The sequence below is a fragment of the Lolium perenne genome, chromosome 3 (assembly GCF_019359855.2).
Source record: "Lolium perenne isolate Kyuss_39 chromosome 3, Kyuss_2.0, whole genome shotgun sequence".
Classification (NCBI taxonomy): Eukaryota; Viridiplantae; Streptophyta; class Magnoliopsida; order Poales; family Poaceae; genus Lolium; species Lolium perenne.
In genome coordinates, this window is record NC_067246.2 from 42,247,361 (window position 1) to 42,264,855 (window position 17,495).

Below are 17,495 nucleotides of genomic sequence, written 5' to 3' on the forward strand. Positions count from 1 at the left end.
TAGAAGATGTGGAAGCTTAGTCTAGGTTTGCTCAACTGATCTTGGGATACTTTGCGATTTAAAAACAAAGGGAACACGGTGGATTCATCCATGTAAAAAAAGGATTTTCATTATCCTTTTTCATGTAAACATATTTTTCTTTTATCCTTTTTCTATTTATTTTTTATATTTGAGGGTTGAAATATACTAAAAAAATACGGCAACTTTCATGGTTTTTTAGAAGTCGTCAACATAAACATATTTATACCTATATTGAGTAAGGGCTAAAAATGAAATATGAGGTATCTTTTAAATGTGGTGACGTGGCAACGCACGGGTTTTGTACTAGTAATAACTAAATATTATTTGTCGCAACTAGTCTCTCTGATCTCTAACAAATATCGTGATTTTACTTTAAATTTAAACTAATTTAAATTGAAACCAGGACACTTATTACAAATTGGAGGTAGTAGAAGAAATCGACTCCCTAGGTAGCTACCCATTCGGTTCAAGTTCTATATCTTCACAATGTGTATGATCATCTCGCCTTTTTCTTGGCGATGAGCTCGATGATGTCGTTGGCCATGCCGGACAGCAGCTGGTTGCTGAAGTTCTCCTCCCACACCGGGTCCTTGCCCGTCTTACTCTGATCCATCGCCAGCTCGCAGAAATTCGGCCTGTACGCGGCGTCCTTGAGCTTGGGCCACGCCGCGTCTGTGCGGCCGGCGCGGAGGTCGTCGAGCGCGCCGGCCACCGACCCGTTCATCATCCTGTACATGGTGATGCAGTGCTGGAGGGCGTCGACGAGGTTGGTGAGGACGTGGATCGTCGTCGTGACGTTCTTGGCGGTGATGTTGGCCGCGGCTGCGCCGAGTCCGCGCGCGTCGGTGGCAGCGGCGGCGGCCGGGATGGCGGAGAGGGTGCGCACGCAGTAGTCGTAGGGAGTGAACCACGTGGAATTGGTCGCCGCCGTGCACGTCGAGTTGATGAGCGGGGTAGTGGCGAGGCCATTCGATCCAGTGGCTGGTAGGAGGAAGGTGAGGAGGAGAAGGGAGATGTGCTGGTGCTGGATCGCCATTGTTCAGTTGCTTCTGTCTGTCGCACTCGCACAGTCCAGACGAAGCCTTTATTGATGAGATGCCGTTCTAAACATTTAGTGGAAAATTGGTCGAATCTAATGGCGCTAATGGCGTTACACCAGCCACCTCGCGCTAAGATATAACGCCGGGTCTGGACTGGCCCAACTTCCACGGCCACGTCCGTTGCAGGAAGCCGTCTTCACTAACCACTGTGCGGCGCTTATTCCCTTTGATCCGTCCGCTCCGGACCTAGTGTGCTCTGATGATTATTTATTACTAGGAAATATACCCGTGCGTTGCAACGGGAGAGAAAAACACGGATAAAGTACAAATTTATCTTACATCCTTCATAAAATGTTTCTGTTTATTTGTTAAAATAAACTCTCCTTTAAAACAAAAAAGTGAGGAAATGACACAATAACTTGAAACAAACATAACACAGTTTGATGAAATAATCCATAAAAGATATGAAGAGTATTTATTCAAACTATGTAGCTTCAAGCTAGATTGCATATATTCAATTATTCATCGAACAAAATCTAGGTAGAAACTACTCAATCTACAAAATCAAGAGAAGTACGAAAAAACCTGCCAATATTTTTAACAGAGTAAAAGTATGAACTTACAAAGACCTAATTAGCGTAACTCAGCGAAACAAAAAGCTAGTACCTACATGTTGATATTTCCTGAATATTTTGTTATCTCGCCGATCAGTATCATAGCTTCTGCATGGTTAGGAACACTCGCTCGATGTTCCAAGCAGCAGCCAAAAATGATTTCTCTGTCTAGTACATTCTCAACAATTAGAGCCTTTTTACTCATAAAAAGCTGCATTGAAATTGATCTTTATTGGTGTGCTTGATATCTGTGAATATTGTGTCCAATGGCTTTTTTTCCCATTAAAATGATCTTGCCTTTGCTCAATTCATCAATAGTGAGATGGCGCTCCCTTTATTTGGTTTCCACCAGCACCATAGAAACAAGTCAAACAGCGGAGAGGGTTTGCACAGGCCATAAACTCCATCCTGACTTATTTATGCCCCATGGCTCTCCATCTCTTCTATACTTCAGAGCACCACAGATGTACCGTGCACATTGATGATACTACTGGTGATTGTACGCATCGCCCCTTGCAAGTCTGAATAGAAAATAAAAGAAGACAGCTAGAATTTTCTGCTTGCGATAAATGATGAAGCCGGCCAGGTCGCAGACAGCCCGTCAGAGGCACAAGAGAAAGTCAGCAGAGCTACGTGTGTGACATGTACGGCGAGCTTGGCGGAGCGGCACGCCGGTTCAGGATCCAGTCGACAGGTAGTTGGGGATTTACGGTGAGCAGCAGGGCGCGTCTACTCCTCTCATACCCCTCCCGTCTGGATCCGTCCCGTTGAGACCATCAGCAGCAAGCAATGGTGTGTGTGAGCAGGCTGATGGACGATATTTATATGCAGACAAAACAAATCCCTAGCATCATCTGCAACTTGTCCTCGTCCACCTTGCGATCACAGAGCCGATGATGATCTTGTGGATTTCGTCCTTGGTCACGCGCTCTTGACCGCTCGACCCCCAGACCGCAGCCTCACCTCCAGTCCTCCACCGCCCATCGTCCTTGCCGTAACCCGAGTTCGACCACGACGTCCCATGGCGGCGCTTGCCTGGACGACCCCCACCGCAGACCCGACCTCAGCCGTCTAGAGGTAATTGGCGCTAGTCAACGGGCACCGATGGATGATGTACGACGAAAAACAAAACAAACTCGCGGACGGATGTATCGCACCCGCTGCTGCATCCGCCTAGTTGACGATCGGTGGCCTCAAGGCGACGTAGGACATCATGGGGAGTAGGAAGGCGGGGTGCGGCGCCTTTCGGTGAGGCGGCGCACCCGACGACGATGTGCTGGCGCTTTTCACGGTAGCTATGGTGTGGCTTAGGATGACGTGCGTGCAGCGGAGATTTCTGGTTTGTTCGAGGGTCGGTCGATCGATCTCGTATCCTTGGTTTCACGTTGTGGTCGCCATATATAACGGGGGTTGCTCGTTAGGAAGGAAAAGCGCCACCTATTGGTTCATCGTGGAGTTGTTCTCCTCCACGGATCACGGTAGCCTAAACCGACAAAAACAAGGAAAATACTGCTGTTCCCCCGGGGGATCGGTCGTTCCTATCGTCCGGTTCCTTCCAGCGCGCTGCTCCGCGGGCCTCCGCGTGGACGCACACAGCTGTATACCACACATGCACATGCGTGGACCCCACCAGACTGGCCTCCAGACCTTATCTCTTCTACCTTGGTCATTCTCCGCATGCAGCTCCAACCCATGCCCCAATTCCCCTGATACTCGTCGCTTGGAGAGCTCGACGCGCCGCCGCCGTTTGCGGGTCCACCCACCACCTAGATTCTTCCCCAGGCCACCACCGCCGACATGTTCCCCGTTCATCAAGCCGCCGGCCACACCAAAAACCAAGCGCCATAGCTGGGCGTGGTGGCCCATCCCCTGGCCAGACGAGGTCCGCCGACAAACCCTTATGCTACTGCACCGCCGCTCGCCCGCTCGAGCTCCTCCACTCCAGCATCACATCGTCGTGGTCCCTGCTGCTGCCGGCAGTGCTACAAAGAGAAAACAGTGCTGCTGCCAAGCTTGACGACCGGAGCTACATGCCGTTGGCGGCGCTGCTGCGACCGCTGGCCGTCGGTGCTACGCAAGCCTGGAGGCGCTGCTGCCATGGTTGACCACCGGTGCTACGAGCGGCCAGCGTTGGGTGCGATTTCTGCTAAGCTTGACCACCGGCACTACATGCCGATGGCGGCGCTGCTGCGACCGCTGGCCGCCGGTGCTACATAAGCGTGGCGGCGATGCTTCCATGGTTGACCACCGGTGCTACGAGCGGCCGGCGGCAGGTGGGATTGCTGCTAAGCTTGACCACCGGTGCTACATGCCGCTGGCGGCGCTGCTGCGACCGCTGGCCGCCGGTGCTACATAAGCCTGGCGGCGCTGCCGCACCACTGACCGCTGGTGCTACAAGCGGTGGGTGAGATTGCGGCCAAGGTTAACCACCGCTGCTACAAACGGTGGGCAATGCTGCTGCGACCTCTCGACGGCGGTGCTACATACCACTAGCAGCGGTGCTGCGAAGCGAGTCGCCGGAGATGGGTGCGAGCTGGTAGCCGGAGATGGAGGCGGGGGCGACGTGCGGTGGCAGCTTGAGATGGGCGCGGGATGGGGTGTGCCGGCCGCCGGAGCTGGGGGCGGGGCGGAGCGCACGCACGGCTGGAGATAGTGGTGGGACGGAGCACGCCCACGGCCAGAGATGGAGGCAGGATTAGCGCGTGGGGTAGTGTACTTGGGGAAGGACGACTGGGTTAGAGGGCCAGATCAGACGGTCCACCCGTGTTGATCGTACGGTAGAGGACCCGGGGGATCGGGGGATTTGATCCCCCGGGGGACGCTCAGCGTTGTCCCAAAAACAATGCATTGTACGAGTAGAACCGATCGGTTTCCTCCTTAACTTTCTAGCGAGCGCGGCGGACGAAGGCGGTAATAGAGTTGGACGAAAGCACACTCGACGGACCAAACCAAGGAAACGTTAGCTCCTTTATTATTAGGTATAGATTTACTTTTACCCGAAAATAGTCTGATATTGAGAGCTTACACCAAGTCAAGTATCCACGCTTAATCCTTTAAAATGAAAATAGTGCCACAACTTGGTGCTGCAGGGCGAGAATGTCATCCGTCCGATGACTCCGATCAGAGTAGCAATTTTGTGTAATATTTTTTTCAGAATGCAATTTTTTTTGTAAATTTGTAAAACTTTAAAATATTTTGCAACATTTCAAACATGTCCATGTGGCCAAAACTAACATATGTTACAAATCCTCATTTGTTTGGAGGGAAATCCAAAAATCGTGTCGTAGCCTGCAACAAAAAAACCACATCCAAAAGACCAAAACCAATAAATCCAACAATTGTGCCTAATTCATACAACATTAAAGGAACACTTATGTAACATTGGAGCAATGTATCTATAGCATATGCACAGAAATCATCGTAGCACTTTGCACATGCTTACACAACAAAAATGATGCACACATCAAGTTACAAACACCGTATTATGTGACATCCAGAAAATCCAGAATAATGACTTTCACCAACAACCATGGAGGCACCATGGCCCATGAAGCTTGCCGCCACAAATTCCCATCAATGGAGGCCGAAGCGATAAAACCCTGACTAATCTGTGCATGAATGCTGTCTTCTCCGGGTCCAACGACGTTTGGCAAGGGTGTCATCCATGGTTAGCTCAACGCCCTCCTTCACCCGAAGATGATGTTGTCTTCAAATTTAGGCGTAGAGGTCGGTGAAAGGGTACAACGCAACATTCGGAGAGTAGGAGGATCAACGGCCGGCGAGCATCGGAAGGAGCAGTGACCATCGTGTGTGGCGGACGAGCGACATGCATAGCGGGAGGGGGGAGGCGATCATCATGGATCAGCGAGAGCGGTGAAGAGGTGGGAAGGGACTACGTCTGCCGCGGAGGAGCAGTGGCCGCCATGTGCCAGATAGCAACAATGTGAAATTATATAGAACCAATACGTGTTAAGGAACAAATGCGGTCTAGGGTTCCCGCCCGCCTTGTCGGTGATGCTGTCGGTTCGCTCAGCGTCTAGTGGCGTATGGCGGATCACTGACCCCTCGTCGCGGGAGGGTTCTCATTCTTTGTTTAGGTTGTTTTCGATGTCTTTTTCGAGATGGTGAGGCGGAGGCTACATCTTGAAGTCAGAGTAATGTCTACCCTGCCCTATCCTTGCTTCAGTTGGTGCGCCTAGCGCCGACGGAGGACGCGTGGAGTCATGTGCATGCAGATTTCCTTTTGGAATTTGATCGATCAATTTTTTTGTTCGTCTGTGTGATTTTGGGCCAGTCTCTTCCGATCTACGGTTATTGGAGATAGTTGTTGATGTAGTGCGCTGGTCCTTTGGAGTCTTAACATTACAACTTCCTTTCTATTTACTATGACAAGCTTGGCGGCGCTTCGGCAAAGGCTGCTCCCATATCGCGTTCAGGGGGCCTGGCTCGGGAACAATGGACGGCCTTACATGCTGAGCGTGGCATGAATGTTCGTAGCCGTCTTAAGCGTCGTTGTGGGTACCTTCTTCTCTATGTAGGGCTCCATGTGAAAACCCTTGACCGCTTTGGTCTCGACAATGGCGGCTCGTTGTGTTGTTAAATTCATGAGGACTTCGTTGTGGAGCTACGGTAAGCCTCAGCGTTCGTATATTTTTGGTGTCATGTTTTTTTTTGTTCTTACTTTTCTGATACGATGCAACACAATGGGCCAAATATGGTCGATTGTTAAAAGGGGCCTGCTGAGCGTCCCCCGGGGGATTAGTGCGCCTGATCCCCCGCCTCCTAAGCCGCACGATCGGTACACCTCGTCCGCTTGATTTGTTCTGGACTTCACGGTCATGCATCTGCACATGCCGTCTTCCCCCACGTGGGTGGGTCCCGCAGCCATGCCCAACCGAACCAAATCAAATAATCTGGAGAAAACAGCCTGTATTCTTCCTCGTCTTCGCAGTCCCCACCCGCTCTTCACCAAAAAGCACATCGCCTTTGCCCCCGTCGCAACGCCGACGTCTCCGACTCCCCGAGGATGAAGCTCGTCGCAGCACCACCGTTTCCGTGAACGAAGCTCGCCGCAGCATCGCTGTCCTCCATTTGCAGCTCTGGCGACCTGAGGAGCATGCCTGTATCTCCCTACCACCTACCCACCGCCCCTCGTCGAATGTTTCCGGTGAGAGACCTCGCCCGCGTTGACCACGCCTGTAGCACCGCCGCCGGCAGTTCGTAGCACCACCGCAGTACCTTTAGAGGCCGAGCGTAGTACCGAAGGCGGCCTCCTTGCAGCATCGATGTCCGGCTTGTAGCACAAGGCGCATGTAGCAGCCCCGTCGCCGCCGATTGTAGCAGCAGCCGCCACAGTATATATGTAGCAGCGGCCACCGCTGGCACCGATTGTAGCAGCCGCCGTAGTATGTAGCAGCGGCCGCCGCTGATTGTAGCAGCCGCCGCCGCCACATGTAGGCTGTAGCAGACTAGCAGCTGCCCATTGTAGTATGTAGCAGCCGCTGCCGCCACTAGAAGCAGTCGGCAGCGTCGATTGTAGCAGCAGCTGCAGCTGCTGATTTTAGCGGAGGCCACCGCCGGATGAGCAGATGCAGCCGCCGCTTGTAGCGGAGCCCCCCGCAGTATGTAGCAGGCGTTGCCGTCGCTTGTAGCAGAGGCCACCTCCGCATGTACCAAGCGTCGCCACCGCTTGTAGCGGAGCCCCCCGCAGTATGTAGCAGGCGTTGCCGTCGCTTGTAGCAGAGGCCACCTCCGCATGTAGCAGGCGTCGCCGCCGCATGTAGCAGGCACCAAGGACCGTCTTTTGCAGCCCGGCGACTGTTTGTAGCGGCGGCTCTGGGCATTTGCAGCAAGCAGTCAGGCGTCGTGGAATTCGCAGCACTCTTCTGTAAGTCTGTAACACTGGCGACTGGCTTTTGTAGCGGCGGCCCGTGGGCGTGTGCAGCACGCGGCGGACCTCTACAGCACCGGCGACCGTATTTTACACCAGCGACGGGAGATGGGGCATGGAGATTGGGAGGAAGCAGAGCTCAGGCGCAGCCGGAGGCGTTCGTGGAGGCGGCGGCGCGACGGGGCAGGGTGGAGGGGGACGAGGTCGCGTCTGTGCCGGCTCCGGCATGAGGACGGTGGCGGTAGAACCGGCGGGCTGCAAGCCTGCAACTCTGCATCTCCTCGGCGGCGGCTTGTGAGAACGGGGGATTTTATTTTTTGCCCCGCTTTACCTGAGGCTTCTACTATTTGCCCTCTTTTACTTTAGTCTCACCTTTTTGCCATCTTTTACTTTGACAATTAATAATTTGCCCCTTCACAAGCTGGGTCCAGACGTAAAGACCAGAATGCCCTGTACCTGTTATAGATCGAGTCAAGCTCGACTACCTCAAGTCCTCAACCATGTCGCCCCCGTCGCCGGTCGTCTCAGCCACCGCGAAAGCTGTTCTAGAGTGCAGCTGGTCCCTTCGATGGGGAGCTTTCGCGCGGACTGCTCGAGGTCGGGAAGCGCGTCCAGATCGGCGTAGTGCACGGCCGTCGCGGCGGCAAGGCGGTCGATCTGTCTGACGAGCGCATCGGAGAAAGAGGGCGCGAGGGCGAAAGCTGCAGCGGCGGAGCAGCAGCCGGCGAGGAGGCCCACGCGGAGCAGCGGCAACCGAGGCGCCCGACGACGGCGGCGACGCAGCTGAGCAAGTCGAACTCTATTCTCTCTGGCATATAGGTACGGGCCATTCTGGTCTTTTGGCATTGGTCCTGGCTGCTACGGGGCAAATCATCGATTGACAAAATAAAGAGTGGCAAAAAAGTAAGGCAAAAGTAATCGAGGGCAAATAGTAGAAGTTCAAGGTAAAGCAGGGCAAAAAGTAAAATTCCCCTGTGAGAACCAGGAGAGGAACGCGTGTGGGAGAAGGGATAAGGGAGGTGGTGGGCCCAGCAACTGTCGCTTTTTCTGGACGATAAGATGGGACACGTGTCTTGCAACCGAGGCGGAGGACGGGACGCGCTCGATCCCCCGGGGGAAAGCTAGCGTCAGATGCGTGATGAATAGAGATGGACCCTTAATTAACTTGATTGACTTCACACTTGACCAAAGTCCAACTACTCCAATTCGATTTGGAAAACGACACATAACAAAAATAAAAATGTACAGTAACAATTTCGAGAAATAAACTGAGGCAGACTTGACATGCAGCTCTATGCGAGATCGGTTTGGAAAGCTTCTGCCATGCTCTCGAAATAGTTGGCGGTCTGTTTGGTGAGCTTGGCGAGCGTCTTGAAGTAGGAGACGCCGCCGTCGAAGTCCATCTCGGCGGAGTTGCGCTCCAGCTCGGCGAAGCCGTGCAGGCGCTCGAGCGACGCCTCGGCTTCGCCCTGGAGGCACTCGAGCAGGGTGAGCTTGGCCCCCTCGGCGTAGAAGCCGTAGGCGTAGGTCCAGCGGAGCATCCGGCGGCCCTCGAGGATCTGCTTGTAGGCGTCCATGAGGAAGCCGATCTGCGCGTGAGCCTCGTCGGCGTTTTCGCCGCAGGCCTCCAGGGCGCTCTCGAGCTCGAACATGTCGTCGCGCGCCCTCTGGCGCGACAGCTCGTGCGCGGCCCAGCGCTCGTAGTAGTGCAGGTACCTGTCGAGGGACGCCTGGGCCTGCTCGCGCCGGTGGTCGGCGTCGTTGACGTCGACGTAGCGGTGGCACTTGTAGATTCCGGCCTCGTGGGTTCTCCAGTCGCCGAGGCAGAGCCAGCAGAACTGGTGGTGGCAGGGGCTGCTGCACGTCATGTGGTTGCAGCCGCTGCTCTTCTCAATGGGGCGGCGGCACTTGGGGCAGTGCTTGGCATTGACCAGCACCCAGTTGGTGGTCTCCGACTCCGAGCTGTTCTTGGCCATCCACTCGCGCACCGTGCCGCACGTCACCGGCCGGTGAGCCTCCTCGGCGCAGAGGATGCAGAAGCCGTGGCCGCACGTGCACACCACGTCGAGCGTCTCGCGGCACCGCTCCCCGTCCAGGTACTCCACGGCGAGGTCGCAGCCGCGGGGCGAGGGGCACCACCGCATCCTCTTGCTCTCCTCCACGAACGACCGGAGCGCGAACCGATCGTACCGGCCCCTGTCCTCCTCGTCGGCGACATCGTACAGGTCCCGGACCACGGGCGCCGAGCAGGACGGGTCCGGGCACCGCAGCGACAGGCACCGGGTCCCGTCCTCCACCGCCGCGTGGAGGTACCCGCGCCAGCACGCGCCGCAGTAGAAGTGGGCGCACCCCGCAGATCTCATCTGGCCGGGAGAGTACTCGTCGAAGCACAGGGCGCAGGTGATCGGCACGTCGTTGTGCTTGACGGCCACGGGGACGCCGCTCGAAGGCAGGCCGACGGCTTCCCGGACGCGCCTCTCATTCGAGAACCACTTGTCCTGGACCACCATTGAGCTCCAGTTGCAGTGCCGCAGAACAAGGGCCGCGAACGACGGCGGGACCTGGATCAGGTCGGCGACAGTGGCGATGCGGTCCTCCTGGATCTTGCGCACGGCGTCCTCGGTGAGCACTTGGTAGTTCTGCTTCACCGCCGGCGAGATTTCATCGTCAGAGTCTAGCTCGATCAGCGCATCCTCCTCGTCAAAATCGCTGTAGCCTTGGCCGTCGTCGTCGTCGTTGCTGCTCGACGCCATGGGTCGATCGGGTGAATCTTGGACGGCCAAGTTTCTTCTTTGTTATCGAGGGAGGAGCGATTCCTGGAGATCGATCGAGAGTTTTAGGGCTACACTTATACTAGCGGCAGTCGACTCCGATTAGGGTTCAATATATCTCCTCGTATGATACGCTTCCTAGATTAAAGCTCCTTTTCCTTTTTCAGAGGAGTCATTTACGCATCCAATCTCTTAACTGCACGGAGTCATAGATTGGAACGGTTGCGATTCCGACTCGTATACTGATTGATCTCAATTCTCTATCCACATTCGGGTTTATCTTTCTGACGTGACAGTGCGCCTGAACAAATTAATACGTGCCGGTCAGTGCGAGACACTCTGCGGCCGTGCGTGCTAAATTGCTAATACTTTAAAAAAAATGTAAATTGCTAATACTTGGTTGAACCTAAACCTTAATATTTTGGTGTCTAAGAGCATCTCCAACAGACACGCTAAAAAAATTATACAGCGCGAGTTATGCGGACGCGGCTAAAGCATTTTTAGAGGCCCAAAAAAAAAATAGTGTGCAGAAACATCGCTTTATTAGACGCGCTAAAATATAGCGCCAAAAAATAATAGTTTGCACACTATGCCATAGAAACGAGATCAAACATAGGGCCCTCCTGGGTGGCGCACCCACCTCAATTGGGCGCGCCACCTGGTCTCTTTTGGCCTTCCTAGCTCTTCTCGTGAGGTCCAAGTGCTCTAGATGTTTCTCTTGACGAAATATTGACATCCTCAGAATTCTAACTCCGTTTGACTTCGTTTAGGTCCCTGAAAGCTAAAAATACACAAAACAGGGCTTTCCTGTCCTCCAAGGTTATAACCAAAATAAAGGGATCATTGGTAAATTTCTAAAAATTAATATAAAACATGGATATAACATAATATATGTTGTAAAAATATGTAAAAATGTGTATCAACAAACTACAAAGTTCCTACATGCATTTTACATGCATGACCAGACAAGTGGGTCCTAGTCCACGTCAGCAAATTCACACTGTTGTGTCAATTCGAGATTAGGTACAATTAGTGTTTTTGGAGAAACCTTGGCAAAATGTGAAAGTTTTTTTTGCTTCCAAAACATAAAGTGGTACCAAACTTGAAATTTTCCATGAAATGTGGTGGTTTTATGTTAACAACTCCTTGCTAGTTGTACCCGAGAAATAGATGTCAGAAAATTATTATTGTTTTTGCGGCCATATCCTGCATTAGTGGATCCAGCCTAATTTGCTAGAATGAAGCATGCGTTATTTGGGTATGGCCTTTTAAACATTTTTATTCATTTATGTAGCTGATATAGGGGTTGTGCTAAATGTTAGGGCAGGCCCACCCTTACACCCCGCTGGAGCATGAGGGAAAGAAATGTTTTTTTAGAGAACACGAACACTTTATTGATCACATAACATTAATACAAAGAATTTACCGGATTTAATCTGGAGAAGAATTCGAAACAAAACCTCGACTAGATATATCACAAGTCCTAGCCAAAACATGCGCCGCCTCATTCAAAGATCGATAAACGTGCTTGAATCATAGCAGAGTCAAAACTCGCTAAGACTACTCACAATGGCAGTATCATAAGTAGTATCATGCACTACATGCATGCAAAATGCTGATGTGTCATATCAATTAATGATGAAAGGGATGATAGTGGTATCATAGGTAGATACCGTATCATAGCACGTAGAACTAGAAAAATTAATGCCAAACAAATCTTGTACATACTTTTGTATTGAGATTCTACAAATCATTAAATACATGTAACATATGATACTACTACATGATACTATGCATTGTGAAGATAATATCGTACACTAGTATTATATGCATGATACTACTATATGATACTCCCCATTGTGACTAGTCTAACAGCTGCTTGATGTCCATCACCACAGAGCCAACAGATGATCGGTCATGGCCCAAAGGATTGATACCCTGAATTAATGATAGACAATCTGAAGAGATAACCTTGCAATGTAGAGAGCTCACGCAAAAGCCACGTTCAGTGTGTCCGCTGCGTGCGTGAAAACTAGATCATGGAGATGCTTTTTGTATGAGCAGATAGAAATAAAACATATTGGCAGAAAAACAGAGAGCCCTTTGTAATTGTAAAATGGGCAAAAAGGAATAAGGACTTGTTCATGTGAATTATAATTATTATGTTGATTTTATAAAATCGCTAAACCAGGACATGTCGACCGTGACAGCCAGTTGGACTAGATGGACCAAAACATCTCGGACTAGTAATGCCATCACAGCAAAAGAAAAGGGTTTTAAAGATATGAGTCAATGTTAGATTTTCTACAAAATCTGGTGCAAAAGATCGCTTAGGAACAAATCCTATCCTATTCTCTATCGATAAAAAGGAAAAAGGTCCTAGTATTAAAAATAACAACGTACGGAAAGTTTCCATAGAATTAAATCCTATAATTTTTTTCCTATAGAATTAAATCCTACAATATTTCTATGCAATTTTTTTAATCAAACGGGCCTGTGTTGTTGAGCCGCTGGACAATGATTAACAAGATTATGTATGAAATCTTTACTATTATATGTGAGCCCCTACGTCGTCAAAAATATTTGATGTCAAAGATTGGAGACATCTTGACCGTCCAATCTTACTAAACGTCTCCCACTTGATATCTAGCCATCCATAACCAAAATGTCACGGAACCTTTCACTTCCAAAAATATCACGAGATTGCATCAATCTGTCTAGAAATATGGAAAGCAATCAGGACAGAACGCCGTTTACTGCCCAAATGTATCACGAGATCAAATCAATCTATCTAGAGAATATGGAAAGCAATACCACCGTTCACTTCCCAAGAATATCACAGGATCACATCAATATATCTAGAAAATATGGAAAGCAATAGCGCCGTTTACTTCCCAAAAATATCATGGGATCACATCAATCTGTCTAGAAAATATGGAGAGCAATACCGTCCTGATTGCCAACGCAAGGATTTGCCATAGTTCAAACAGAAAAAACCACCATCGTTCTGATTTCTCCCTAACCAGCTAGGGAGAAATGCGGTAACACGAATTGGTATGGTTAATTGTGCGCTGAGAAGAAAAAAAAACACCTAGAGATGCAGATAGCCCACCAACAATTTTTTGTGATGCTTTAAGCCTTGCAAATCAAGGTAATAACCATGTGGTGTTTTGGCTCATAGGTGTATATGAACCTATTATTGAAAATGCACAAACATTTTTTCTCAAAATTGTCGAAAAAATCTGAAACAAAATTCCACGTGTACACAAGGACATTCTTTGTTCCCGCACAAGTTTTTGGGGAAAACGAACATTTTACACGGCTTGTGTAAAAAAGATAAAAATCTTTACTATTATATGTGAGTTCGTACGTCGTCAAAAATATTTGATGTCAAAGATTGGAGACATCTTGACCGTCCAATCTTACTAAACGTCTCCCACTTGATATCTAGCCATCCATAACCAAAATGTCACGGTCATCGTTCACTTCCAAAAATATCACGAGATTGCATCAATCTGTCTAGAAATATGGAAAGCAATCAGGACAGAACACCGTTTACTGCCCAAATGTATCACGAGATCAAATCAATCTATCTAGAGAATATGGAAAGCAATACCACCGTTCACTTCCCAAGAATATCACAGGATCACATCAATATATCTAGAAAATATGGAAAGCAATAGCGCCGTTTACTTCCCAAAAATATCACGGGATCACATCAATCTGTCTAGAAAATATGGAGAGCAATACCGTCCTGATTGCCAACGCAAGGATTTGCCATAGTTCAAACAGAAAAAACCACCATCGTTCAGCTAGGGAGAAATGCGGTAACACGAATTGGTATGGTTAATTGTGCGCTGAGAAGAAAAAAAACACCTAGAGATGCGGATAGCCCACCAACAATTTTTTGTGATGCTTTAAGCCTTGCAAATCAAGGTAATAACCATGTGGTGTTTTGGCTCATAGGTGTATATGAACCTATTATTGAAAATGCACAAATATTTTTTCTCAAAACTGTCGAAAAAATCTGAAACAAAATTCCACGTGTACACAAGGACATTCTTTGTTCCCGCACAAGTTTTTGGGGAAAACGAACATTTTACACGGCTTGTGTAAAAAAGATAAAAAAATGTTCAGTGAATAGTCATGTTAAAGCATTGAAATTTGTCTTTTTTACATGGGACACAAAAAATGTTCTTTCTTTCCGAATATTTGTGTGTGAACGTGAAATGTCTAGATATACATGTGAAATTTTATTTCTAAATTTTTTGACATTTCAAATTGTGCTTTCACATAATGAGTTCATATGCACCTATGACCCAAATTGCATTTCCGTCTTATGCCTCTAAGTAAACGTAATTGTAGTGGGATGATCACTAAACATGCTCATTGCTAATTATCAGGAGCGCATACCACTTTCAAAAACCAGACAAACAATTTTAATGATGAAAATCAAGATCAGCAAAAGCATATTACAGCTCTAAGAGCATCTGTAGCAGAAGCGGCAAACCGCAAACCCCATATCGACCTATCCAGGGCACCCCAACGCTGTTTTGGGGATCGGCGAACATGCACGCAGAGCAGAAAACGGCAAATAGAACTGCATATTTTGAAAAAAATGGCACGCAAGATGGAATTGCATTGCATTTGGACAGTTCATGCATACATAGAGCTAAATTCAACTACATTACAGCAAAAGAAACTCGAATTTGCTAAATTGGAGCTAAAATCCGCCGCCACGGCAACCTAGAACTCAAAATCGGCTCTGGGATGCTCACCGGAGCCCTGTGCCGTGGCGGCGGCGCGTCGGCGGCCTCGTCTCACTCGCTGTCGCTGCCGAGATCGACGAAGACCCTGCCCTGCTCCTCCGCGACGCGCCGCCACTCCTCTGCCTTGTCCGTGTCGCGCTGGCTCAACCGCGAGACAAGGCCGACGACGGTGTCGAGGTTGTGTTCCTCGACGAAGTCGCCGGGCGCGAGCCCTGCGTTCACGCCGAGCTTCGGGAAGAGGCGCTCCAGCTCGGCATCGTCGAGGTAGTCGCCGGGAGTGAACATCGGCTGCGGGAGGCGCGGCGGCTCGGCGACTTCCTCCATCTTCACCACCCACGTCGTCGACGGGCGCTGGCGGGAGCTCGATGACAAGGATGCCGCGGAAGGGGAGGAGGCGCGGCGGCGGCGGTAGCGGTCGGCCTCCCGCTTGGCGAAGGCGGGCGGCTCCGCCACGCCGTAGTTGCGGTAGCGGTAGCTCCTGCGGATGCGCGCCGCATCGGAGCGGATCTTGTCAGCGTCTGTCTTCTCGCCGGCGGGAGGAGGGGTGGAGCTTCCGCCGCGCTCGGTTGAGCTTCCGCCGCGGCCAATCTGGCCGCCCCCACGCCCGCTGGAGCCATGCCCCGCCACCATCGTTGTCGGTGGGAGGTGGGGTTGCTTGATCTACGCGCGGCGGTGCCGATTGCTCGCTGGCGGGGCCGCGATTTGTCGTCGGCGGGAGGCGGAGAGGCGGAGGAGCGGATGGGGTTTGGCCCCCATCCGCCTCGCCGACCGCTATATATGCGGACTTTTGGAGGGTTTGTGTTGCGGCCTGGATCCATTTTCCAGGCCAGACCACCGATGCGGGGTCTGGTTTGGCCAAAAAAATGGCCAAAACCCCCATATCAGCCTGAAGTTGCGCTTCCAGGCCGATATGGGGGGTCTGCTAGAGATGCTCTAACCCACGGCAATTTTGATGCACCATAACAGATTGCAATGTCATGATTTATACTGTCCAGCTAACATTAATTCACTCATGTTGGCTCTTTACAAGAACAGTGTAACTGGTTTGTAAAAGCCACTTAGCCTCTTGCTAGAAGAATGATGTTTCACTGTTTTACAACTCTGAAGTGTGTACTGTGTAGAATGGCCAATTACCAGAAACAACTAATGTGGTGTCAAACTTCAAATATTCATGTGGCAAGTACGAAGAAAAATGACCGATTGTCCAAGCATGACTAACACGTACATGCTACGTACATTAGATGAAAAACAGGATGTCCATGTGGCAAATATGAAGAAGATTGTATACACATTTGATAGATTGAAATTCTGATTATACTTAACCTTGCTAAGACACTAGAAATGTTTGAATCACCTCAAGACAAATTGCGGCTTCTTGAGAACCAACCTAAGGTTGTGTGGCTAGGAGGGTGGTTGTATCCCAGCCCACAAGAGTTCAAATCCCAGGTTTGATATTTGTGTGTCTTATAAAGGCGGAATATTTTTTTTAGTGGGAGGCGACATTCCTGTCGACATCGAGACGTGTGTGGTGATTTCATCAATTTCAAGATCTAACTCACCGATTCAGTCTTCCGAAGGTGCTCATAGGGGTAGAGTGTGCGTGTGTGTTCATAGGGGTCAGTGTATGCGCGTGTATGTAAGTGTTTGCGTTTGTACTTTGTTTCTAAAAAAAATTTGTGGCTTCTTGTGGGAGTCAGTTGGCAGCTCGCTGCTATATTTTTCTCTCTCAGTTAAACTATCCGTCTCAGTAAAGCATGTAATCATAATTTTCAAACATGTTAGGCAATTCATGCGTCACGACATAAGTATAAATATATTTACCCTGCAACAAATAGAAGAATGTAAAGCTAAATATCGTGAATAAAAGTTCATGACCACACATGTGCAATTAATCGATTACTGAAAAAATCTCACAAGGATGATTTGAAGATCTATCTCCCAAGCTTTGTTAGCTTTTCCCATTCTTTTTCAGACTAATTGAATAGTATTAACTAGATTCACTACGTTTGAAATTGCATTCAAGTAGGAGACTTACTAATCAAGCAAATTCAGCAAGCGAAGATGCCAAATCAGCATAGGTGGAGGAGACAGGGGTGAAGTGGCGCGGGGCGGATAGTGTCGTTGCTTATTTGAGGGTACCTCGGAGGAGGGATCCTCACGAGGGGATGAAGGAGTAGGGGCCATTGGGCGGAGAGTCCTCGGGACGGTGGTATGCGAGTTACCTAACTTTGGAACACCTGCTCGAGGACAGGGCCCTTTGCTGCTTGTCTGGAATTATCTGGGCGCTTTCGCGTTGTTACAATGAGTTGTGGTTGTGCCTCTAGGGCTCCCGGGATCCGGCTTATAAAGACGTCCGGATCTAGGGTTTACACGGAGAGTCCTAGCCGGAA

General features: G+C 50.0%; 2 protein-coding genes across 2 annotated transcripts; both read right to left on the reverse strand.

The window, feature by feature from the left end:
• Positions 1-435: 435 nt before the first annotated feature.
• Positions 436-1,105, reverse strand: LOC127339037 (uncharacterized). The gene has a single exon (XM_051364941.2). It carries the CDS (start codon positions 1,055-1,057, stop codon positions 518-520), a length of 540 nt encoding a protein of 179 aa, XP_051220901.1. The 5' UTR covers positions 1,058-1,105; the 3' UTR covers positions 436-517.
• Positions 1,106-8,725: 7,620 nt separating this feature from the next.
• On the reverse strand, positions 8,726-10,474 carry LOC127338025 (probable E3 ubiquitin-protein ligase ARI7). Its single transcript, XM_051364310.2, has one exon. The coding sequence runs from the start codon at positions 10,316-10,318 to the stop codon at positions 8,858-8,860; it is 1,461 nt and encodes a 486-aa protein (XP_051220270.1). The 5' UTR covers positions 10,319-10,474; the 3' UTR covers positions 8,726-8,857.
• Positions 10,475-17,495: the final 7,021 nt, after the last annotated feature.